Source organism: Charadrius vociferus, unplaced genomic scaffold (genome assembly GCF_000708025.1).
Source record: "Charadrius vociferus isolate BGI_N301 unplaced genomic scaffold, ASM70802v2 scaffold70, whole genome shotgun sequence".
Taxonomy (NCBI): Eukaryota; Metazoa; Chordata; class Aves; order Charadriiformes; family Charadriidae; genus Charadrius; species Charadrius vociferus.
In genome coordinates this window covers 1,137,745-1,163,515 of record NW_009646851.1, presented here as the reverse complement: position 1 = coordinate 1,163,515, position 25,771 = coordinate 1,137,745, and the positions used below count along the sequence as shown (strand labels likewise).

At 38.6% G+C, this 25,771-nt stretch overlaps 2 protein-coding genes across 2 annotated transcripts; one reads left to right on the top strand and one right to left on the bottom strand.

The window, feature by feature from the left end:
• Nucleotides 1–239: 239 nt before the first annotated feature.
• LOC104294592 (protein phosphatase 1 regulatory subunit 3D-like) lies at nt 240–1,199 on the bottom strand. Its single transcript, XM_009894213.1, has 2 exons — nt 1,195–1,199; nt 240–888 (listed from the first exon to the last, which is right to left on the bottom strand). Exons 1-2 carry the CDS (start codon nt 1,197–1,199, stop codon nt 240–242), a joined length of 654 nt encoding a protein of 217 aa, XP_009892515.1.
• A 258-nt stretch (nt 1,200–1,457) lies between these two features.
• EMB (embigin) lies at nt 1,458–21,003 on the top strand. The gene is made up of 10 exons (XM_009894212.1): nt 1,458–1,554; nt 5,677–5,763; nt 7,990–8,079; nt 9,325–9,414; nt 11,683–11,857; nt 13,002–13,090; nt 16,594–16,721; nt 17,870–18,152; nt 18,957–18,990; nt 20,946–21,003. Exons 1-10 carry the CDS (start codon nt 1,458–1,460, stop codon nt 21,001–21,003), a joined length of 1,131 nt encoding a protein of 376 aa, XP_009892514.1.
• Nucleotides 21,004–25,771: the final 4,768 nt, after the last annotated feature.

The window sequence follows — 25,771 nt, the reverse complement described above, 5'->3', positions numbered from 1 at the left end:
TAGCCAAAGTCCTGTGGCCTTTCAACGGATGTAACTCAATACACATTTTGGCCTTTTTTACTTTCTGAGAGGTTTAGAACAGTTTGTACAGGTCATTGGCTACTTCCCTGCCCTGCAACACTTTGCCAAGTTTGGCAGGTTTCAAAAAGGAGACTGTTGCCATAGGAGCAGAGAGCCCGGCCAAGGACGAGCGTGCCACCGCGACTACTGACAAGCTGCTCTGCACCCACTTTGTTCAGTCAGATGAAGTGGATCCAGCTCTCCTCGCACTCTCTGGGCATCTTAAGGGGGTGAGTCCGGCAGGTAAGAGTGTAGTTTTTGCCTCTGTTGTTATCCCAGTACTCCCAGCCGTTGACTCGGTACCTCGCTGCAAACTGGACGACAGAGCACAGCTGCAGGAGGAAAGGAGGCACAGGGAGAAAGAAAGTGAAAACATCGACCTGACCCTGCCCGCTTTTCTCAGGGATGCTACTGTGCCAACGGGCACACACTTCATGGAGGCTTCTCCACTGGTTGAAGGTGTACCGGACAGACACCTGCTTCTCAAAAGCAACATTGCGAACCTGGATGGTGCCACTGAGCCCCAGATCTGAGCTGGTCACTCGTTCCAGACACACCTGCTGCTCCTGAAGTCGGGAGGAGAAATCCATGCAGTCTGCGGGCTGCTGGAAGTCAGGCACCAAGCACTGCATGGTAAACTCCAAGTCCGAGCTGCTGTGCCAGAGGTCTGAGTTTATGGAGAGCCTGGAAAGCACGTGCAAGGGGATCGATGGATCCTCCCCAGTCTGGAAGACTTTCACTTCAGTGAGCTCCAAGCCCAAAGCATGCCTTTTTAAACGAGTGAAGTGTTTCTGCGCCTTCAGCGGCCCCCTCCCTGTGCTCCCTCGGCTTTAGCTTCAAAAAACAAACAAACAGAAGGTGTTCGGCTTTCCCGTAGGCGTGCTGGAAAGCCGGGGGTCCCTCCTCTGGTGCCCTCCAGCGAAGGGTAAGGTGGTCGTTCGCCCCCTCCCCGCGGCGCAGCGATGCTCAGCCCTGCGGCCGGACAGCGGGCCCCGCCTTGGTTTAACAGTTCTCAGGTGCAGGACTGGGAGGCTGAGGGGTCGTGTGTTATTGATGCACTGTCCTTATCAACTAAAGTGTTATTTAAGTCCTGAAAAAAAAAAACCCTAAATAATCCCACAACAACAAAAAAACCCCATATCGGTAAGTTACGTTAGTAAAAATATCACTATGCCTAGCAGGTTGTGAGGAATGTTGCCTGGAAGATCTTATATTGCGTTTTTAGATGTGACATTTAAAATTTATGAAGGGAGAGGGACTTGAGCCTTCTGGGGCCTATTCTTCCTCTAGTCGTTTTCAGTGGGCCAGGCACTTCTAAGGAAATAGAAGCTTATATCTAAAACTAGTGGATTTCTGTTATTAATCCCTATTTTTGAAGCATCCCGGAGGAGTACAGAATGCTAGTGGAAGGAAATATTAGATTGCTGGTGTTTGCTGGGCAAGATGTGGTTGTTGGAGCATGTATTGCCAAGGCTGAAAGTTCTGCCAATACGTGTATGTGAACATTGTTTCTGTGTATTTTATTAACCATCAGTGGCTTAGCTGCTTTTTCAGTGTGTGATATGTAAGTAGTTATATGTTCCTTTGTGCCCTTGGTCCTCCTCATGCTGAGAGGAGCAATACTGCTCCCCGTGTGATGTTAACTTCTGTAAAATTTCTAGTAGTTCCACATAATGTGGAAGGACAGAAAATGTGTTTTGCGGTTCTCAAGGCTTGTTTAAAATACACTTATGCATGCACACAGAGGAAAATCTGCTTTGTAGTTCTTAAAGCTTCTTTAAGATATTTATGTGTATTTATGCATGCACACACAAAACCCTTGAAGCCTTTTCTAACAGTTTCTTTCATTGGTCAAAAGGTTTTGTGACTGTCAATGGCCTGATATTTGTAGGAACGTGTGAGTGACACTGTGGCAAGTTAGCCACATGGTATATATTTTTGATGACTATTACTGCCAAAATCTGTATCTAATGGTGGTTAAAGCAATTCTAAGTTTATGTAAAACCATCAGTGACATGATATCATCTTTGAAAAATAAACCTAATTTAAAAAAACCCAACAAAACCCTATTTGTGTTTCCAAAATTTCCACCTTCCTAAAGTGGTGGATATCATGTCTGGTTTTGAGCAGACATCAGAAATGAGCCACCTGCTTTGGTACTGTTTATCTATATCTGTTGTTTTTCAGACTTCTGTTAGATGCTTTTATATTTGTATGAACTAGTTAGAGAGGCTTAATACTGTGATTTCCATGGTGGTTTAAATGTGAGGGAAAGCATTTCACTCTTCCATTAGTTATTAACCAAATAAGCAAAAAGCTAGTCAAGCACAGGGACTCTCTGCACAGATGCAGCCAAGGGAAGTTCATGCTCCCTTGGAAGGAGAAGAACTAAAACTTGTCTTCTAGTGAAGTCCAGAAACAGCGTGTGTTCTGGAGATGTGGGCCTTCAGCGGGTTTCTTCAAGCAAAAGAAATGCTTGCGGTAAAAGGAACTGGGAGAAGTACTAGGTGCACAAGGAGAGAGCCGCAGAAAGGCGGCTTGCATAGCCTTCTGCAGCTGGCCAGGCAGATACTACAAGAGGCCTCTTGGGTTTTATTTTGAGATAAGTAGCCTGAGGAGACTTCTTATTATTCTGTTACTTTTGTCTTTTAGTCTTGTAACTGTTCAGTTAATTGTTTTTAAAAATTTAAACCATCGCTTTTATTAGGGTAATTTCTTACTAAATGTCATGACGTTTCTCTTCAGAGTTTGCTGCCTTTGTTTTAGGCAACCATTGTGGTTGCCTAATTTGGTTGCAGCATGTGTGTCCATGGTTCCTTTAAGAAATGCAAACTCACCACATCCTGTCTACCATCTTCTGCCCCTAAAAGATACCAAGTAGTTGTATGAGTAGAGGATACAACCCATTTCTTATGGACTTTGCTTCCAGGTTAGATTTTTTTTCTGGTTTGCCCTGAGGGAAGGGCTTCTGTCAGGGCATTTGGAAGTTCTTCATATGGATCCTCTGAAGGGCTTCTGTCAGGGCATTTGGAAGTGCTTCATGTGGATCCTCTGGTGTCTCAGGAGAGTTCAGCCTTCAGCTTTTGCCTTTTGTAGGGGCACCAGGAGGTTCTGGCAGCTGGTTTTCGATGCTACTGAATGGTTGTGTGCTTGCACAGAGTATAAAATTGATACTAAATTAATTGACATTAAATTTAATGTTAAATTAATGATGTTAAATTAAACCAAATTGTATCTCAACCTTTTCCTATTCAGCCACTTTTCTGGTTGAAAAAAGAGAGCAAATAGATTTTTAAAGCCTGAGATTGCTCTAGATCCCAAATATTGGCTGCAGTAGGGAGCAGAGGTAAGGCTGAAAAATAGATTGATGACCTCATACTCTCACCTACTCCTTCCTGCATGAAGACCAGGGCAACAAGAACTATACAAGCTACCACACTATTGATTAAATCTAATATAAATCAATTATAGTTTAAGACATGCAGCCATGACTCAACAGTTTGAGAAGTCACTCCACTGGACTTGCTTACATCACTGCCTGGCTTGATGACGCTAATCATGCAGTGCTGGGTCATGTTGATCTCCGATGCTGTTCAGCAAGTGTATATGAGAGGAGAAGGGTGCAATGTTATCTCTGTGCTATGTAGTTTGACACATGGACAGATAACAGGGAAGATGTGGAAGCAGTGGTGACTAGAAATAACACTACTTGACTGCTTTCGCTTGGTATGTGAATCAAGGAAGAAAGCCAAGATGAGAATCCTATTAGTATGCAAGCCATGTTGCAGGTTATCTGCCTTCCTTGCAGAGAGATAACAGAGCTGCTGTACAGCTTGGCAGTGGCACCTTTTAAATTTATCATCTTTGGGGATTTTAATTACTATGCAGGTGATGCATTTACTAAGCTGACACAGTCAGGTGATCCATGACGTCCATCGAATGCCTCAAGATGCTGCAGATGTAAAAATTCATGGACCTTTCTTCAACCTTATCATGAAAATCAGAAGCATAGTAGCTCTCCCTGCTCTCAGCACCTCAGTCAGTCAGAGAATAAGACTCAGTCTTCTTACTGACTGGGTCATAAGGCAGCAGATACTCAGGGCATGCTTGTTAAGTTCTTTGGTTGGGTGAAGGGCTGGGAGGGAACACTTGGCTGTGGGACCAGTGAACCAGTATGAAAAATCAAGAACCTGTTTTTAAGAACAATTAATGCTTAATTTTTTAATCATATCCTTTGACTGCCTTGTTTTACTCTTGATCCAAACTGGTAGAAGTATGATGGGCAGATTGAGAAAGCAGATGGTGCAAGCTGGGCATGACTCTGATGTAGTCTGGAGTAACTGTGTGCTGGAGGTGCGAGCGGGAGAGTCTGTAGGTTATCTGTGCCTGTAGTGCTGAAATGGGGATGCACTGCTAGTCATGGTGTTCACTTGTAGGAACTGGCAGGGTGCTGACTTTACCTTCTGCTGAAGGCATACAGTTCTTAAGAAGTTTGAACACACTTAGTGTGATGTAGCTTTTCAGTGTACGTCTATGCTTGCTGCTGTCTTGGATGTCTAGCAAAACTTATTACACACACATACACACACCCCTGCCCCGACTTTAATTGCAGCTGCAAAACGCATGTCCTTTTTTCCCTGTGTCACTATGGGCCAAATCACTTAAAAGGTCCTAATGTGAGATTGCTCTGAGTCTGAAGAAGAGAAGGATGTATCCTGATCCTGTAGGAGTAGAGTATGTCCTGGAATGCTTAAGCATGTGAAGACACAGTGTTTGTTTTATGCTGACTAGTTCTGCCACTCAAATGCGGGAACAGAAAGGAAGGAGCAAATGTCTCAATTTTTGTAAAACATCTAGGGACCTTGAATTCTTAATAGAAGAGTGACACAGCAACATATTCAAACTAAGCAAGTCTTCTGCCTCTTCTCATGCTGTCCTTTCTCCAGTCAAGAACATAAAGCAAAACCCTAGAGTCTTGCCTGGCTCTTAGAAAAATGAGCAGAACCAGATTTGCAGTGGTGTTAAGGAAAATGGAAATAGTCGTTAGTATTACTTGGTGAAGCCCCTGTTTGACACAGATGCCTTTTGTTTTGCTCACCAAGATAACAAAAGGAAAGGAGATTGTTCACTGCACCACAAAACAGGGTAGACATGTAAGCTTGTAATGAGGTCCTTATTCTATTAGTGAATCTGCTAAGCTATGTTTAAAAATAATCAACTAGTGTTAGTGTCATAAGCTGTGGTGGTCTAAGCCCATGAACAAACCAGGATTTGAGTACAGGGTTATAAAGTTTATTGGTCTGCTAGGGTATTCTGAAGAATGGCTTTGCCTGTCTATAGGGTGACTACAAGAAAAGATCTGTATACAGAAATTACAGGTCAAATAAATAGTGCCTCTGTTCTTTAATATTTTATTGTGTAAAGTAAGCTAAAGAAATAAGGAAAAATAATTCTTGCACATTTTGGCTGTATATGCTTAGAACACGGGGAAAGAATGGAGGTGGTAGGCACTGAGGTGAGGAGGTTCTGTTCGAATTCTTTTTGTGAACTAGAGACTTTTCAACTCAGTTCAACTGAGAAAGAATAAAGTTTCTTTAAACCCTTTTTTCATTTTAGATCCAGCTATGACAACAGAAGATGCCAGTCAGTCTCGGGCAAACTCTTTGACTAAGATGCAAGCTGGACTTAATGAGTCATCTGCTGGTAATTGTTCTATTTCAGTACACCTAAAGCTATGATACTTTTTCTCAGTGATACTAAGTTACCATGTAGAGTTTACATTTTCATACTAAAGTCTTTTGAAATAAGATTGTTGACTTTTCAGAAGGAACAGATGTAAGTATACCATCTAGGCTTTTCAAAGCCACTGCAAGAGTTTAAGTGTCATAAGCATCACAAGGACTGTGGAAAAAGCTATCCAACTGCCAGTTGCATGATCTGTTGCCTGTATGCGTATGTGCCATAAAAGCAGGCAACGACCCTGGAGATGGGACAATTCCCAAACTAGAACCATTGTGGGAGGTTCTGTTCTAGCACTTATACCTGATAATTTTTCCCTTGAGAACCTCCCCCCGCCCCGGCCTTATGCTCTTGTATTAGTGAGAGGTACAATAATGCTCTTGCATCAATGTGCCTGCTAGCTTCATCTATTTTTTTAATTACGGATGTGTCAAAACCTTCTGTTGTCCCCATACTTTATTCACTATATTTTTGACTTTAATTGTGGATTTGATAGGGAGCAGAGAATAAGTTCCAGGCAGGAGAAGAAACTGATAATTGTTGATCCCACCTCTCACTTCTCCATAAAGGTCAGAGCAACAGGAATTCAGCTGTGTACCAAAGGTCATGTTGATTAATGCAAATCAAACATGGGTTAAGTTATAAGTATATACATGAACTCAAGCAAGTTCTGACAAGTTATTCCATCTACAGTTTTGTTGTTGGAGATCATAGTGCTATTTATCTGGTGTTCATCCTCAGAGCCTTTTTAGCACAGTGTGTGTGAGAATGAGAGGGAGTGCAATAGCTAAGAGATTCAATAACTCCTTTGGTACATAAACACACATTTACATGTGAGCTGAAAATATGCAAAGTATTTTGTATAATATGACCTCACCTGACTATTTTCATTTGATATGTGAATTAAGGAAGAAGATCAGTATAAGGATCCTATTAGTGTGCAAGACATTTTAAAGATTGTCTAGGGTTTTTTTGTGGATGGGTAACAACTACTATATGAACTGGCACTGGTGCCTCCTGAATCTATCATCATGAGGGATTTCAGTAACAAACCAGGTGATGCATGTACTAGACTGACATAAACTCAGGTGATCCATGACAACCTTGGCAAGCTGTCAAGGTGTTTGCACATGCAGACAGAGGAAGATTCCCCAGAACTCCTTCAGCCTTCACATGTTATTTTGGGGGTAAACACTGGGACTAGTTTGTTCTATCAGGCAGAGATCAAAGCTTGCTTGTGCTCTTGTCTAGAGGAACAGGACTTACTATCTAGTGCTAGGAGACAGCTTTATTTTTTTTATTTGCTTAAAAGGCTGTTTTGGACTAGTAGTTGAGATTGCCAACAGCCTACTGTCAACAACCCCCAAATGAACTAGCCTGAAGCTCTATTCTTCTGCATCATCCACCTTAATATACAGGTTTATTGTTACTTAAACTGGTTGAAGCATGAGAGAAGGTATGAAAGTGCAGATGGAACAAGTCAGGCAAAAGGGGGATTGCCTGTGGCATGGTATTCCTTGTATTGTGAGCTGACATGTTGATAAAGAAAAACACTGCTTTGCAGAACAGGCCAGCAACTTGGAAGGCACGTGGTACCTCTGCTTATGCTTTCTCAGAGACCTTTAGATGCAAGCCACTAGCAGGGACCTCCTTTGGCACAGCCAGGTGCTCTCAACTGTAGCAGAGAGGCATGTGTTTAATAACTTTACCTCAAAGTTCAGAATTTTATGCAGGAAAAGAGAAGGAGTAATTCTGGGAAAATCTAGGTTTGCAGAGGTACTTTCTGCTGCACAGTGATCAACTCTGCCACCCAGTGCTTCTCTCTGTGAGAAGACTGAAGCTGTAGCCCAATTTTCTCTATTTTCCCAACTCTGAGTAGCAACCTTCTCAACCTGTGGACAGGAGAGATAATGAAGCTCCTTTCCTTCTACAAAAACGAGAATAATTTTCTCCTATAATTCTGCATGATTAGGCAGATTGATCCACAATTACTGTTTATATATTTGAGATGCATTATAAAATAACTGACAATAAAATTGTTTTGCAAGCATGTAAAACGTGGCTTAAAGCATGTAGTGTATTTTATCTACAATGGGGTAGGAGGTGGGAAATATCTATTTCTTTTGTTTCATCACTAATTTGAAAGAAGATTAATTTTTTTTGTAACAGGTTTGTTTTCTTATCTTTCAGAGCCCATGGCAGCTACAGGAACTGCCAACTGGCAAACTCAGGGAAGCCCTTCAGATCATTTGACACTTGGATATAATGTATCTACACCTGGTAAAAGCAATTACATGTGGTCTTCTACTAAAATTCATAAATTTCAGTTACCCTGAGGTTCTACCTTGGTATTTTTTAATAAGTGGTTATGGAGGATTTGTATTAGTTGATAATTACCATGGCGAACTGTTTGATGTTTAAGGCTGTATGGAAAGTGACTGTGTAAACTGAAAAAAAAGAAAATTGCTATAATTGTATTGAACTGACCTTTCCTTTAAGCATAATTTCTAATGTCTCTTCCCACAGTGTGCTCCAGTTTACTAGGAACTGGTATGCGGATAGTTCAATGCTAATGAAACAACTATGCGTGTAGATGTGGAAGGGCAATGCTTCCTTAGCTGGGCTACATCTGTTAAAGCTGTAGCTTAATTGCTTTCTTGCTCTGTTCTTGAAATGCACAGAACATGAGAACAAGTATAGCGGTGTTTATGCTTAGTTGCCTGCCTGATAGCTGTGTCAAGCTCTGTAAAGCTTTATAAAGGTAGTCTCTGTACAGTATGCCATCCAGAGCCCTACAGAAAAGGGATTTTGCTGGCCATATTAGACCTTTTAAATGTAATTTTCCCTTGCAGAAAGAAAGGAGTATGTTTTAGTCAGGCAGATGATGGTCACTATTGATATTTTTTGTGTATGGAAGGAAATTCCCTGCAGTATAACAGGGAGTTTGTGGAGTGGTGAGGGACTCTGACCATGTTGCAGTGGAGCACAGGGTGTTCTTGCCTCTGCATTTATTATAGCTGCATCTAGGTTAGATAGTCTACCTCCAGTTTTCTGGCTGTGTTGTTAAATTGTAGTGGCCTTGGGAATGGTAGTGTTCCATCCTTTTGTTTCTTTTTGTTTTTCCAAAGCTTACTACATTTCTAAGCTCTGCTTAAACATTTATGTAGTCCTATATGGTTCTAGGACCCACCTGATGTGACTCTGTGAATCAGACTGTGAAACCGATAGTTGTAACCTCTTTAGAGTATTGACATTCACAATTACAACATTGTATTAAAGTTAGAAAATGTCTTCTGAAATGGCATAATTACTAAACAGTGACCACACAACACTACTGCTTTAAGACTCTGGCTGTAAATGCACAAGGTATGTGAAAGGATCTCCATAGTAGTCAGTATTTGACAAGGTCCTTTTTTCCCCCTAAGATTATTATAAGAAAGAATTGCGATACTGTATTGACACTGCTGTACGATTACCTTTATGGGTTCATAATGTATCACTTTGCTTCCCCCACAACCTTCTTAGGTCCAGATTTTACCACACAACAGCTAAAGCAGGCAACCAAAGAGAACGTGTCTAATCTCACTTTTGTGAAGTATGAGGTACTCCTACCGGGTGAGTGTGTTATTTTCTCTCCAGCTACGTTATATTGAATGCCTATGATTGCACACAATCTTTTGCATGAGTTGTATGAGTATCTAGGATGGCAACTTCCTGATAAAGTTAAGATGGTTACAGTGAACATGTGGTGACTTCAGTGAAAGGAAAGATTAAAAAGTTTGTTGCACTATACGGAGTATTGCGTTCTAATAATTACTTTGCAGTGGACAATGAGATTCATTGTCCACCCATAGCTATCTGTTCCCCCAAACCATTTCAGGAGACAATTTCTTTGCACTGGTGAATCCACTTGGAAAGACTGTGTAAGCTAGGGTACTTGTTAACCAGCAGGTGTTAGTCAGCTTTGCAGCATTACAGGAGTTAAAGCATGGAGAAAAGACACGGGAAGCCTCTTCCTAAAGTAGATATGAAGTTCCCAGATGCCAAATAATAATTTATAACTAATTTCTTGGAGAACTGGAAAAACTAATCTAACTGAAATCTCTCTCAATTAGAGGAAATCAGTTAGAACTCCTTTGCAAAATACTGGTATTATATTTTCAGGACGTAATTACAGAACATTTATGCTGTATTTTCTTCTAGCAGGAACCTTAAGGTACTGTGTATTTCTTGTGCTGGTACATGTAATCTTGGTACAGAGATGTCCCAGATACCAGTGGTCAACCTTCAGCAGCATAGGGTTTTCATGTTCCATTCATTTAAAGTGTGGATTTATTTTTAAAATAATCTCAGAAAGTATTGATACTATTTTTAGCCAGTGTAATTAATTTGACTAAAACTTTTGTGACTGTGAAACCAATTCCATTTGCAAAATTACTTTGATCATAAACAACCTCAACAAGGTGAGTTATGCTTGGCTCATTTATTGAGTGTAATGGCTCTAATAAATGAGTTGCAGTAACTGACTTTGCTCTGCTAAGAAAGACCGAGGTGTTGCACCTCTACGTTTTACTCCAGTTTAACAGATTTGCAATATTTTGGCTGGGACTTGGAGTTCTGGGCATGCCATTCTGCAGGCTGTAAATGACTCTGCCAGACCCAGTGAAGTTCAAATATTCTATGGGAGTATTTGGTATTTCCACTTTGGCCAGACTTTGCAGCTTCTTAGGTATGACTTGCATTACTAGGTCAGGGGTCTGTACCTTGAAACTTCCTTTTCTCTCAGAAAGCATTTGAGCTGTGAAATACAGCTGCACTTTTTGACCATCAAGTATTACTTGAGTAGGTCTAAGATTGAGGTGAGGTCTGGAATAAATTTTCATGGAGGATTCAGGTGGACTAACTATAGTTGTTTGTAGAAGGCGGGAAAGAAAAACAATTGTGAAATAAAAATGTTGGTGCTGACGGGTACAAAGTCAGAGATGTTTTTTTATAATAGTCTGTTTGTATGGATCAGAGAAGATGTCTGCAGTTGAAACCTACTTTTTGGATATGCTCATTTTATGCGTATGGAGCTTGTTTAAAGCAAAGAAGTGTTAGGTTTTTCTACCATATTGGAATGTTTTCACATTGTAATTCTACTGGCTTGCCACCAGGAAGGCAAAGGTAGCCATGAATGGGTTTGAAGATGACTTGGTGTCAAGTTGAGTAGCTGTAGCATGAAAGGCCAGATTCAACAGTGTTAAGGTTGCAGATATTGTGATCAACTTCACTGGTAACAGGACATTACCTATGACCTCATAGTAGCATAAAAATCTGACACTGGCTAAAACCTGGATGCTTATGGATTTTTACAAGTCTGACTCTTTTTGATATTATAAATATAAGGTTTTATATGCTTATGTTTTTAATCCAATAAATCCTGATTATTTTGTTTAATACAAAATGTGAAGTCAAAAAGGAAATCTAGACTGAGAGCAGACATTGCTTCACCTGATGAAAGCGAAGTACTTAATATATTTTGGTTTGGGTTAAACTATGTAGAAGCATAAGTCTATCTTGCTTTCAGTGAAATGAATATGTTATCTATATTACTGCCCTCTAGGAAGTTTACCTACAGAATAGAGTGACTGTCATTTTTGTAGTGGATGTGTATCATAATTCAGTTATGGCTTAAGAAAATTACTGTCAAACACTGATTGTCTGATTTTGCAGTTTTGCACCCTGGAAAGTATAACAGCAACCCTATATATCCACCTGTAATCTAGCACATGTAAAACACAATCTTTGAATCTCCTCTCACAGAAGAGGGAATCTTTGAATCTCTCTTCCACAGAATGAGGAAATACATTTTTCATAAACAGTTTTCTAAACTTCTTTTAGGTGTTTCTGGTCCTTCCATGGAAAAAAATATCACTTTGGACAGTGCAACCAGAATAGAACTTTCATGCAAATTGGACAATAAATATTCTCATTTGAAAAGTCTTCAAGTGACTTGGAAGAGAGGAAATGAAACGATCGGACACATCAATAAAACTGAAAACAGTTGGAGCATCCAGTAAGTAGCATTCTTTACAATTTGACTTGCAGGTTCTGATGAGTTATGACCACATGTGTGTACACTGCCCAGTACTAGTCATGTATATATTAGGAAAGAGCCAAATATGGTGATTAATATATGCCCATAACTGACATATTGAAGCTGCAGGAAAGGAGAAAGGTTGCAGTTACCTCAAGCCTGAAGGAAGAGCTCTTGTTCTTCCTCCAGTGTTGGAAAAACAAGGTTTCTTAAAGACAAGAATGTAGAATAAGGACATAGTGGTTTGAGGTTCTGTAAGTGAAATAGTAATCTCAGTCTGAGATTGCTAGATTACCTCCATTTTTTCTTCCACTCCCCCATTTTCCACATTCTCTTTTCCATCTCAATGCTGCTTTGCAGAAGTCTAAAAGGCATCAATGGCCAGGTTTTCTTCTTCATACTAGCAGAAGAGAGGGAAGAAATTAGCTTTACAGTAAAGATATTTTGGATTGTTTTGAAGATTTTCTTAATTCTTTCAAATGTCCATGGAGACTCCAGAAATGTTGTAGAAAATTTTCTTCAATTGATACATTTTACTGTTGGACTCTAAAAATCTGTGAATGGGTTAATTTTAACCAGGTAGTCTCTGGTTGGTTTCTGTATAGCATTAGTTTCTTAACATCAGTAATATTTATTTAAAATTTCTATGATAGAAAATATTATGAGAATATACTGCCACTTTTCTGCTACTCCATATCCACAAACACATCTGTGTAAGTCTTTTTCTAGCCATTGACTGGCTGGCTTCAGAAGAGATTACTTGAATGGTTTCTTCTTTCTAAAGTCCCACATAACATATCCTGTATAATTCACATGGTGAACCCACGTCTAATTCAGTAACCTGTAGATCATACTGCTTAAGTGTTTGGCCTTCTGTAAGCAACAAGGGTAAAAATTATATTAATGTTCCCAGGTGTGCTTGTGCTCTTCTGTTTTCTTAGAAATGTCACGCTGTTTCTACATGGCACTAAAACTGGATCAGAGTGTTTCAGCAATGCATGTTCTCTGCTCCACTTACTAGTCTCTGCTGGTTTCTTTAGAATGTTAAGTAGCACTCACTGATAGTTGTAGGACACAAAAAAATACAAGCAGAAAAGTAAATTGGTGAAACTTTTTTTTGAAGATTGAGGATCTTGGATAACAGTAAGCTGGGAAGTTACAGTTGTACTCTGAAAGGCGAAGAAGAACTCAGTGCTGTCTTTCATTTACAAGGTAATTGTATTTAATTTGTATTCTATTTAATTATTTAATCTGAATATATTTAAATTTTGCTTCACTGGACCACTGAAATCCTGTATTAGTCTGGTTGCTGGTTAGTATGGAAATTGCAACTTAATTTGATAAGCAGTGACTAATATGGTCAAGCTAGTGAGAATCTCTATCAAAGGCATTTCTATAGCATAGAGGGAAGAAGAATTTTGAAGCAAAAACTAAAAGCCTTTTAAACAAAACTTGCTAACAACTGAAAGAGCATATAAGCCTACTTTTTTCCTAAATGAGTGATGGATTTCCCCTTTCCTCTCCATTCCTACAGCAGTAGTGAATACTCACCACTTACTAGGGGGTGGGATAAAAGGATGGTATCTCAGGTAAGTTCTTCAAAATGCAAGGCCAATGACTTGAAACTTTGGCCTGAGATTTGGTGTTATGAGAACTGCAATGATGGGGAGAACAGAGGCAGACTTTTGAACAAATTCCATTGTATTTCTGAAACACCAAATTACTGCTTTAGTGCATCTTCTGTTCTATGTAATATATGAACAGCACTTATATTAAAACTCAGTGTGCTTCATTGGGCAGTATGAGTGGCCTTTCTTCTGCTTTGTATTATCTTCTTCAATAATGTTGCCCCTGACAATAGCAGGCAAAATCCAGCTGAATGGAAGATGTGGAAATAAAACAAATATGAGCTGCTGAGAACCTTCATCTTTAAGAGCTGTTTCCTTCTCTGTTCCCACCATCCAAATTCTGCAAAGAGCAAGGCAAACATTTGATCTGTGACAGTTCCACGGGCTGTGCTATATAAGGAAGATTTTTCCTGAACGCAGGCTCCGGAAAACCCTAACTCTTCAAACCACTACCCTAACCTCAGCTGAACTAACCAGCAGGGCTTTAACTTTCAGTGCTGCAAGTTGCTCTTGTTCAGTGGGATGTCTGATCATCTGACTTGAGGAAACTCTCTTGTGTGTGTTCAGATCTTGAATGGTGATGTTGATATCTGCTTGCAAACCTTCAGCCAGGAGAGAATAGCTTGCAGTATGGAAGAAAGACAAAAATTGTAGTTTATTCAGACTGTTTAATATCTAAAAATGGTCATATATGTTTCTTGTGGACATGTGGGTAAGGTTTAGTTGATTAGCTACCCCAGTCTGTTCAGATTAAAAAAGTCAAAGGAGACATCATTGTTTTGAAAGTATACAATAACTATTTCAGTAAGGACAGAAATGACTCAACAGGGAAGTCATCTTTTCCAGAACAGTGCATAGGACTGGTTGATTTATTACAAGAAGATGGGAGAATTGCTTCACAGTGGTTGAATGCTGCCACTTCTGATGCCATAAAAAGTACTGGCTTGACACTTTTCAAGATTAATGCAAGAGTGAAGGAAATAGGAAAGAGAAGTCCTTGAATCTTCCAGTCAATGCAGAGAAAACAAATCTCGAACTGAAAGATGAGTAATGTGTTGGTGTAGACTCAGTGGCTAAAGTCATCACTGCTGTAACTAGCTGCAATAGCTTTTCCACTGCAATAGCAGTTAGGCACTATTGGATGTGTTGCCCCTCCCCTCACCTTTTTCCCCCATCCTGGCTTGGCATAACCCTACAGGTTTTGAGGAGTTAAGCTTTTACCCAAGTCCGCAGAAAACAATAAGAGATGCTTATAGGAAGTTCAAGTTATTAAACATGGAGACCATTCATGGGTATGTTAAAATGGTGTGAAGTGTTGTAATAGCTGTCTAAAGGATAGAATAGATAGATTTGTGTTTGCCCGTTGAGGGATCCTTAAGCAGCTGTTCAGGTATGTGCACTGTGAAACAACTCTGGTCTTCAAACCAGTGTGGAAATCTGACTGGCATAAATGCTGGTGCGATTACCTGTTTGTTCATCTCTTAAACAGTTTTTTCTGTGCAGCAGCAGTATTTTGTCACCAAATTCCGGGTGATCTACATGCTAAAATACCTGGGACAAAGCATATCACTTCCTTGCATGCATTCAATGATTAACCAGTCTGTTATTGAGCCAGATCCCGAACCTCATGATGGGTATTCATGTCCTTAATCATGGCTAATATGGTCACATGTATTGCTCGTATGGCTATAACTGTGCTTTGCCACTGATCAGCATGGCTAAATCTTTTTGACTGCCACATACAACTCTTGTGCTGGGTGCAAGGCTTTATTTGTTTTCACATGTTCCATTCTTTTTTCCCAGCCTGCTGTTGTTTTTTGTCTTCTATAAACTGCAAAGGAGGTGGCAGCAGTTATTAGTAAAGTTGTCCCTCTTACTGACAGCAGTGAAGATACTCTGCCACTACTGTTTAGAAGGATAGTGTTTAATGATTAAAACAAATACATATGGCGTAAGAAGGCCTCACTAGTAATGAGGCTGGATTGATGTATGGTGCAGCAGATTCTGAGGCTGTAAGCAATGTTCTTATTAACAAATTGGTCTCATATATATTTCTAAAATGGAAATTTTTAAGTTTGACAGCTCATGAGATGTGAACACTTTGGGACAATTAATTTGTGCTCAGCCAGTCAAGAGGGGAAAGCAACAAGAACAATCGTAGCTTATACTAAATTGTTCTATTATAACTGCTGAAAGCAAATTCTTGGCCTGTTTAGTCTTGTGTGACCAGTATAATTTAAAAAAATGTACTGGAGCTGTACTTACAAGATAGAGCAATGAAACTTAAATTAATACTTTAAATAAATGCATCTGAGGAAAACATGCTAGTGAACACCCTAATAAAGATGGAAAGAAGGGGGATGGGGAAATAGATACTCTGTGATGTATTTGCTCAGGTCTATTCGTATCTGTGGGATGCCTCAATGTATTAAATAGCTTTTTTTTTTTTTTGGCTTTTGCTCTTGGAAGGCTGTGGGGCATCTGCAGGACAAGTAGGTCTAAAATCATAATCCGATGTCATGCTCTGTCCTTAGCAAGGTTGGCCCAAAAGTTTTTTTCATTGGCACGCACCCACAAGTCACTACTTCAGCTTAGAAAATGTTTGTAACTGCAAAGCTCCCTCAATCTGAAGTTTTGTCTTAATTACAAAAAAGTTTTCTGCATGCACAACTTGCCATATGCCATTACGGCTGGAATAGACTTCTATCAGTGTCTGCAGATTGAGTGAAATTGCAGAAAAATTATTACGTTTCTTTCTAGTGTACTAGAACTGAAGCATGTAGCTCACAGCTGTTAAGGATGGGAAAGAGGAAATGGGCAAGGGTAGAAATCGCAGTCTGATTGTCACTTAGCTTACAGTATTAACTGGCAGCTTAAGATTATATAGCACCTGAGAATAGGGTTCCTGTGGTATTCTGCACATAAAATATCAGCCTGAAATGACTCTGTCATTCATGACATGATCTAAATGAAGAATCACCTGTGTTTATGAGAAAAGAAAATACTTACGTACAAATATTTTTAACTTTTCTAATACTGTAAAACCTGTAGGTCTCACTTTATGAACTTTTTCCTACTTGTTCTTAGTACCGAAAATTGAAGGAAAAGAAAAAGCCATAGTCAGTTATGAAGGAGATACAGCTGTAATGATTTGTAAAAGTTTTGGCTATACTCCCATTGCTTGGACCTGGTATATGACCAATGGAAGTGAACAGGTAAGGTTTCCATCTGTTGGCCAAGCAAAGCCGTGTTGCAAAAGCCAAGTACAGACACATTGTAAAGTACTACAGCTTTTCACTCTAGACTCTACAAATTGCATTTCTTTTACAGTTAATGTAAATTTCTGTACATGCAAAAAACCCTCTGTGATATTTAAAGTATTCATTATTACAGCAATGTAGTTTTTGTTTAGGTTTGTATGTTTCTATTCCAAAAAGTCCCTGTAATACTCTTATAGCTCAGAGAAGAGTAAAACAAATCAGACAAGTCTTGAGATACTTGTTTTTACTATATTAATGATGGTTATAGTGCTGAAATCTTATACTTCATATAAAAAAAAATCTTGTATAGCAGGACGCTCTTTTAAAGACATGTGAGGTATTGGAGACTTGAGGGAGAACAGGAGTATGTTCCTTCTCTTCCTCCTCCTCCAGTAATTCTGTATTTCCCAGCCTGTATGACCTCCCTGAGGCTCTGGACCTGAAGGAGATCATCCTGTTGTGGAGACTGCTATGCCACTTGATTCTGAAGGAGCTGAATTCTCTTCTCACTTTAGTTCCTGCCTTAAAAGCTGCAAGAAAAAATCTTGCTTAGCGGTTTTCCTCCTTCAGATACCCGCCTTTCAGGATCCCCCTTAGCCTTGGAAGCATAGCCACTTTGCTCTAGCCCTTTTCTGGGGGAAGAGCTGTCAACTGGGCGGAGGCAAATAGATCAGTCTCCTCTATACTGCTGGGGAGTATTGACTTTGTAAGACTATTGACATGCTTTCCAGTGAAGCAGCATTCCCAGTTCAACTTCCTTGAAAGTGTATGATTTGTGCTGTGATGAAACCTGGACGTTGGATCCTGACACCTAAGGCTGCCTTTCTTAGTGGAGAGTCATTCATCTGAGCTTAAATATTTTAAAATAAGTCAGACGACTTGCTCACTAAAAGTGTGTGTTCTCCACTGAATCTAAAGGGAACCGGGGTGGACAGCTAAGATAAGTCCTTCCCTTGGAGGTGGACTAAACATACTTCACAAATGCTATTTGATCTTAACTTATTTTACATCTCTCTATATAGAACTGTCTGATAATATAAATAATTTGATTAAACACTTTCTTATTGCGTTAGTAAGACTTTTAATGTGTGTTTTATTTTCAGATTGCCATTAATAACTCTTTGCTGGCAGACAAGTATTCAATTGAGAGAGTATCTGCCAATGTAACCCATCTGAAGATATCGGAACTCACCAAGGAAGATGATGGTATATATTGGTGTGAAGCTGCTTTTGAACTAGGAAAAAGTAAAGGAAAGCTGAAGCTTAAAGTTCTGTCCCTGATGGTGCCTCTCAAACCTTTTCTAGCAATTGTGGCTGAAGCTGTTATTTTAGTAACTATTGTTTTCCTTTATGAGATCTATTCAAAAAAGAAAGAGAAACGTGCAGGTAAGTGTCTGTCCTTTTTTTTTTTTCAGTCTTTTCTAGTTTCCCATTGAAATTGCAGCCAAAGATAGAAAGGTATGACCCATAGCACTTCATATATGAAGTTCAGTGTGATTTTTTTTTTTTTTTTTTACATCTGTATTTTTTCAGATAAAATACTTTCTTCTAGAACACTACATTATTTTAGCTTTTTAAATGTTTTCCACAAGTCTTGAATTCGGGTACAAAGTGCTTACAATAAGCAATACTTTCCCATAAAGGGTTTGATACAGTCTTTATTTTTTTCTTACAAGACAAAGGAATTAGAGGCTATACCTGTTTGGGAAATGCTTAGGAATGGAAGCAACTGCTAGTCATCTTGATGGGGTAAACTTCTGTCCAGAAATAAGAGTAAGAAGGAAAAATGCATTAAAACAGGATGCACTAATGCTGGTTGCTGAACCTAAGCCACACATCGGTGAGCCAAACTAGATGTGCAAGGTGAAACAGAAGTGATATATATACAGTATATGTATCTGTATTATATAAAATATAGAAAAATGCATGTATACATATGTACATATTATATAACATGATATGTATTAAAATAAGATAAATAAACCTTCATGAAGGTAAGTTTTTTGACAAATTTGCAGGTAATTCCATTGAATAGAGGAACAAAATAGTTTGAATTACAAATTTAAGAAAACTAAAATGAAAAAATAAGATTGTTTTGCTTGTATGTGGAGGAAATAATATAATTAAACAGAACAACTTTTCCAGTGTTTGTTAAATTGAGACTTATATAATCCTTTTTCTGTTATGCAGAAGATGAAAAAGAATTTGACCAAGTTGAGCAACTGTAAGTTAAGAATTATATACTGTAGTTAAATATTTGTTCTCTTGCATATTAGTGTTGTATAAAATTATACCTTGTTGTTGACCTAGTTGGTAAGGGTTTATGTTGGATCTGAAAGTACAGTTTATGTTCCTTAAGACTTCCTAATTCTGGAATGTGCAAAATGCTGTTTTCTATTTGTTGTTTGCAAGATATTTCACTTTTTTGTGAGAGTGCCATGTGTCTTCATTATAAACTCATTCTCGAAGGCTGTAACTATAGGAAAATAGCTTTCAGCCGAAAGCTTTTACAGAAGAGGCTTTGAAATTTTTGTTCTCATATGTATTCTTGTTGTCCATATTAACATACATTTCTCTCACTTGCATGTGGTCAAAGCCCTAACTGCCCTAGGTGAGCCTGTAGTTTTTGGGGTGTTGGGAGCTGGTGCTGTTGGCTCTTTTGGTGGTAACTCCACCCTCTCTGTGGGGCCCCTAACTGCTGGTGGCTTGGGCTCCCTGGGCTCAGAAGCGGCTGCACTGCTGGAGCCAGAGGAGCAGGTGTAGGCACTTCTGTTGCTGTTCTGCTGCTTGAGGGTCCGTGCTCCCATACTGGCTACCCCTGCTTAGGATTATGCTTTTCTAAAGGCTTGCGTGTTGAAATAAGCTATACTTCTATTCCTCTGCCCATCCTTTGAAGCCCAGTTGCTTCATTTGGCCTGTCAACATTCCTTTTGTTTTAAGATGCAGGCCAGCCGTTCCTCTCCTCTTTAGACACGTCTGGTCTACTCCAGTTTTCTTTCCCCTCAGTCCCTTTTCTTCTCTGAGGTCTATTGCCCTCTTTTCCCTTCTGAGTAGCACTGTCTTTCCCCTTTTGAATTTCTTGTCTTTGTTTCCCAGTGTTGTATTCACTTTCCCATTCCTTTTCCCAGTGCCAGCTGAAAATATTTTAGTGCTTTTTTCCCCCTTATCTAAACAGCTCTAAAGCTGTAATTCAATTATACTATAAAGTGAGGATGTGTTGATTATAGTATGCTGTTATACTGCTTAGTGTTTGGGGATATGTCTTGGTTTGAAAATTGAATAATTGCCCTTGTCACACAGCCCTGCTTCTTATAAAAATGCTGAAACTGTATTACAATAGGATTGTAATACAGTATAGTGGACTAAAATAATATTTTTGTGCTTGATGAGATGTGGGATGTGGCTTTGATCAGCTGCTTGATCTGTACTTTGGAGGTCTATCTTAGATAAATGCATATGAGGAAGATCTATTAAACCAGGTACTTCCTGCATGATTTTAATAACTGAAAGTTATTTCAATTACTGACTGTGTAGAAGATAGATTTGTGTACCAGAGAGAATTGCTCCAAAGGAACTTTTCTGGTCAGTTATGTCAAGCGATGAGTAATATACAGCTGAACTTGGTTGATGAGGCTGTAATTAAAATCTCACATCCAACAATGTATAAGGTGGGAGGGTAGTATTTGGAAATAGAATTCTTCTTTAGCAACAGAATTGTTAATTTGAGTCTTGATTGGGACCAACATCATATAGCTAGTGGTAGGTACTCCAGAAGTAGCAATCATATGACTGTTTCAGGCCATGTTCTGAGGATGTTCTGCTGTATATCGCTTGTATATTATTTAAACATTCACTTTATGTACAAATTTTAAACAGTGAATGAAATGATAGTATTGCAGTTATTTCTGGGAATACTATTACTGTTAACTTCTGCCCAGAACTTTGTGGGATTTTTCAGAGGGATTGAGTTGAGCCTTTACTACTTGGCTGAAAATCTTTAAGAGTCGGTATTTTGATTCCTTAAATTTTTTTAATCTTTTTTCTTATAACGTCGCATGCTAAAAGATAGAGAAAATATAATGCATTTTAGATGTACTTTGTGGTTGAACTGTGGGACTAGAATGACTCTGCTCATCCTATATGTAAAAGTTGAGTTTTGGAATTTAACCTCTCTTGTAGTAAATCAGAAGAAAGCAATGGTCTGGAAAACAGTAGTGCTAGGCACAGAAGAATTTAATCTGGTTCCTAAAAGGTAAGTATGAGATAAAACAGACCAGTGTTGGCTTTTCTGCTGAGCAGCCTAATACAAGGAGAAAGAAATCCACTCTGCCATCCCAATGTTTTGTTGGTTTTAGAAATAAAACCATTGTTTAGATAAAGTCATGGTCATTCATGATGTAATATCAGCAAGAAAGTGAGTCCAAAACCTTTAAATTCATTGTTATCAGTATCACTGTGGTTTAATAGTTCTGTTTCCCCATACAGTCCTTAAAACAGGACCCAGATTAACCTTGCTTAATTGCTTGTATCCTGATCATGAAACACTTATGTGAATACCTGGGTAGGTGCTGAGATGCATAAGAATTGGTGATGTACCCCAAATCCTGCTCTTTCAGGCTATATTTTGGGTGTTGAGTGAGTTTATGGAAGAAGGATGCAAGTGCAATAGCAAGTGGGAGTGTGACAGTACCAGAGATATGAAACAAGGGATTACAGGAGTCGAGGAAGAAGACAGAGTTTAGTAGATGGTGACTGAAGGGATCAGCAGTAGAAGCAGCAAGCAGAGGGTATGTAGCCCTGTGGAAGCTGTATAATGAACTTCCCTGATTCTCTGCCCTCTTTACAGTCTAATTACAGGCTGCTGCTACTTATGCCAGCTGGAAGTGCTTGTCAGAGGATGGTCTGTCAGTTGAGGACCAATCCTACATACTCTAGCTATTTCCCCTTGTTATTCCCTCTGCATCTGGCATCCCAATCTCTCATCTCAAGTTGAGAGGTGTGAGTGACTTTGCATTCATGTCACTGCTGGTACTGTTTTTCCTCATCACAAGCCATCTACCTGAAGGAAAATTGTTTCCATACGCTTTGTTTTAAAAAAACAGAAAGAAAAGTGAGACATAAGTCATATGAAGAGAGAAACAAATCTGAAAATGATCAGTAACAATACTTTCCAAGAGTATATCGTCTCCTTTGTTTCCTGCATCTTGTTGTTGATTGTTGTGACTTAAGTTCCCAAGGATTTATGCCATATTGGATCTAAGGTCCTGTTCTTGTAAAGTCCTTTTGGCACATGACACTCCGTGAATCACTAAGGATTCCGATTTGCAAACTGGACCATTCAAAAAATTTGTAAAATATAAATTGGAATAAAGTTTATTTTCAAAAGCAGGAAAATATTTAGCAGCAAAATAACAGAATTCATGTTATATGGAAATATGTTTCTTCTTTTTTAATTCAGGAGATTTAAGCCAACAGAAGTGGAAATCACAAGGCTACAGAAGATTTATGTGGCTATGCATTTCGAACATCCACTATGCTTCTAAGTAAACTCCTCTACATTTGAGAAATAAGATGCTTTTAAAATAGCTGTGAAACTGCTCATTTTATACAAACGATAATGTATTCTAATATACTGTATTTAGACCTTTGCTGTCTGTAATATTGTTTATCATTTTACTACTAAAAGGTGGGTTTTATGTGATCAGACTTCTGTTGTTTTAGGACCAATCTGTTCGATTTTTATGTCCTAAATTGAAACTAATCTCGCATTCACTGAATGAGCAGGTAATATAGAATGGGCCTATTATCTATGTGTAACAAAGCTGGACTTGTGAGACCGAAAAGTAGTTCCACCAAAGAAGATGCCTTTTACTAGCAGATGAAGCGAATGTGACACAGACATTTTTACCAAAGAAATAGTCAAAGGGAAACCTTTATCATGATTTAAATGAAACATTGTGTTCCAATTTGCTCAGAACAGTAAAATGCTTTCATTCTAACTTTTCTTAGCTTCATTAAATGAAAAAGGAATATAGGTTCATTCCGAACACTTAAGATACGGATTTCTTTTAAGATGTCTGGCCATATGTCTGTGCTACCATACTGTAATTCCAAATAGACTAAACACTTAAATAATCTATGGATCAGATATTTCAGCAGTATTTCAGAGTAGATGAAAGAAGCAAAGGGGATACAGTGCTATGTCATAATATAACTGAAATAATTCCTTATACTTGTGCAAACTACTGCCGGATCTGAGGGCTGCAAAGCAAGTTTTATGATTATAGTTTATACAAAACAAGAAATTTCACAAATATCTCTATATAGTTCTTAGCATACATCCTGTGTAGTTGGTGCTCTTACTTCTTGCAGCCTGCTGTATTGTGGCTTAAACTCCTCTCAGAGCTCAGAGAAGGTCTTGAGCAGCTAAAATTTTCAGGCTAACAGAATAAAGCAGCATGAATATCACTATTCTTTTATACATTAAACTGTGACACTGATGTTGTGAGTTACAATATTGCTTTAGAAAAGCTAGTTGCCATAATTTTAAATATACTATTGAAAAATGTGCCACTAATAGAAAAACAGTTGATTGCATTAGTTTCTTTTGCTTGCTAATCCAAAAGAAAAATAAGAAAGTCTTTGTTTTTAAGAAAGGGAAAAGTAAAGTCTTCAAAAGAATTTATCCCAACAAAAATGTTAGAAAAAAAAACAGGCAGCATTTGCTAACTATCTAGGAAAGTCAAATAATAAACCCATCTAAATAGAATTTCCTCAAACTGGTTGTTTTTCTTTGAGCACAAATAAGGGCATACAGAAAAATAAGTTAAAAAATTTCATTCCCTTTTTTTCCCCCCTATTTTACTGTTCTTATGGGTTTGAAAATATCAGAAGCCTAGCATTGGAGATGGGGAACAAAATCCAGTCTGATCTATGCTTTTTTGGTTTTCATAATTTATTTTGCAGCTTTAACAACTACAAGTTAAAGTCCAAATTAAAAATACAATGGGAAGTATGTAAGCATTAAGTGATTGACTGTAAGGGCTAAACACTGATAAAGGTTTCCCTTGCTAATATACTGTGTTTATTGTATTTTGCCTTGGAATTCCTATGCACTATAAAAAGCAGAATGCATGTACAGGTTTTTATATGAATTTATCATTGGTATAACAACACTTTTGTTTTAGCAAGTAAATGTTTGTGGTTTAAAAAGACTTACTCCAGTATATTAATTGTTTGAAACATAATTTTATTTTTTTTAGAAAACAGACTTTTTTTGTGTAGGAAATTCAGTAGTGAAAAAGTAGTCTCTACTTATAGAGTTAAGAATTAGATTCTGAATAAAGCAGAATTAATGTATTTTGCAACAAAAAGGAGTCTGGGTACTATCTGGAAAAAAAGCCCACCTTTTAATCAGAAATGATAACAACTTATTTCTGCCTTCACTGAGCATTCCTACCTGATCTGGAAATTGTGGTATGAAGTCTTGGCCAACATATGCAAGGTACCTTTTTGATACTTTAGATATAGATACTTTTTTGGTGTTAGCAGACAAGGGCTGCACTGAAGGCAGGCAGGAACTGGAGAACCTGGATTAAGCATGGGTTTTAGGGTTATGATGTGTTCCTCCTATGAGGACTGTATTAGAGTTTGGTAAAATTGGCTCTGTAACTAGTTTTGTCTTGACCTGCCTCTAGCATGTTCTGCTTGCCATGCCTGTAAGGGGTTTGGCATTTATTTTTAGGTTGGCAAGTAGTTTTTTCATCTTGGTAAGTGGTTTATTTCCTCATATGTCTGCCTAGGTTCAAACTTTCTTGGGTTCCTCTACAGAGGCCCATAATAAATAATACTAAATTGTAAATACTAAATAATTGGCATAGTTAATGGTCATAACTTCAAAGGCATAAACCCTACTTTTCTAGTCCAGATACCACGTAGGAAGCTCTGGAAATGTAGAAATGTGTGTCTTATGAGAAATATGTTGCATATGGTCAAAACATTTCTAATGCAGTTGCTTTGTATATCTGTTCTATTACGCAAACATAGCCTTCAATAAAACAAAAATTGGTCAACTTAAACAACCAAAGCTCTAGGCAATGACTCTTTACCTCATTCAAGCCAAGAGATACCAACTGAGAGCCAAAACAACTATGAAGATACTTCCTTCAAACAGCAGTTAGAGCTAAATGTAAGGATTCACAAAGTTAGTTTTAGTAACAAACATGATTCTGTAATAATTGCCTTGTGGGTAGGCTGAGTCTAACAGTTACATTTGTTTGGCAAATCGTGTCTTCCAAAGATCAAATCCTTGTTTTCTTGCAAGAGGGGATATGTTTACTGGTTTCTATACCAACAAAAGCCTTATCCGTTTCTTAGAGGAAAAGATTAAAGTCTGCAAAAGAATCCTGAAGGGCTGTTTCCTGCTTCAAACTGGTCAGCAAGTTCCAAATTCCTCCTTTCTGTAGGTCTGAAGTAGACGCAAGCAGCTATGAGACCGGATTCCTAGTGAAGCATGACAGATATTAGAAGTTTGCAAGCTGTGAGCTCAGACGGAACTGTGTGAATATGTCTTTAGAATGCAGACCTAAGAATTACCCAGTAGTGGGCCAAGATAATTAAGTGATTAGCTGTAGGTCGTTTCACACACGCAGTCCTGAGGAAGAGGGAAAAACCCATCAGTATTGATGTTGATACTGAAATCAGCATCTGTGTGCCTCTAACGTTTTTTTTCAGCCAAAGAAAACTAGGTTTATATTTTGCCTTTAATTTCACCCTCAAAACTTTTCAACACTGCTGAGCAATTAAAATTAGTAAGAAACTGATTGTCATCTTCCATGTAGGGGGATTTTTTCAGTTGGGTAGTCCTCTAAGTGTTGAGCTACATAGCATGTGCTGGCTGACCACAACTAGCTGCATCATGTTGCTGTTCTACCCAAGACCTCCCCCAAACCAGGAAGGGGGAAGGATTGAGAAAGAAACCAGTTCAGAATGGTTGTAGGGACATG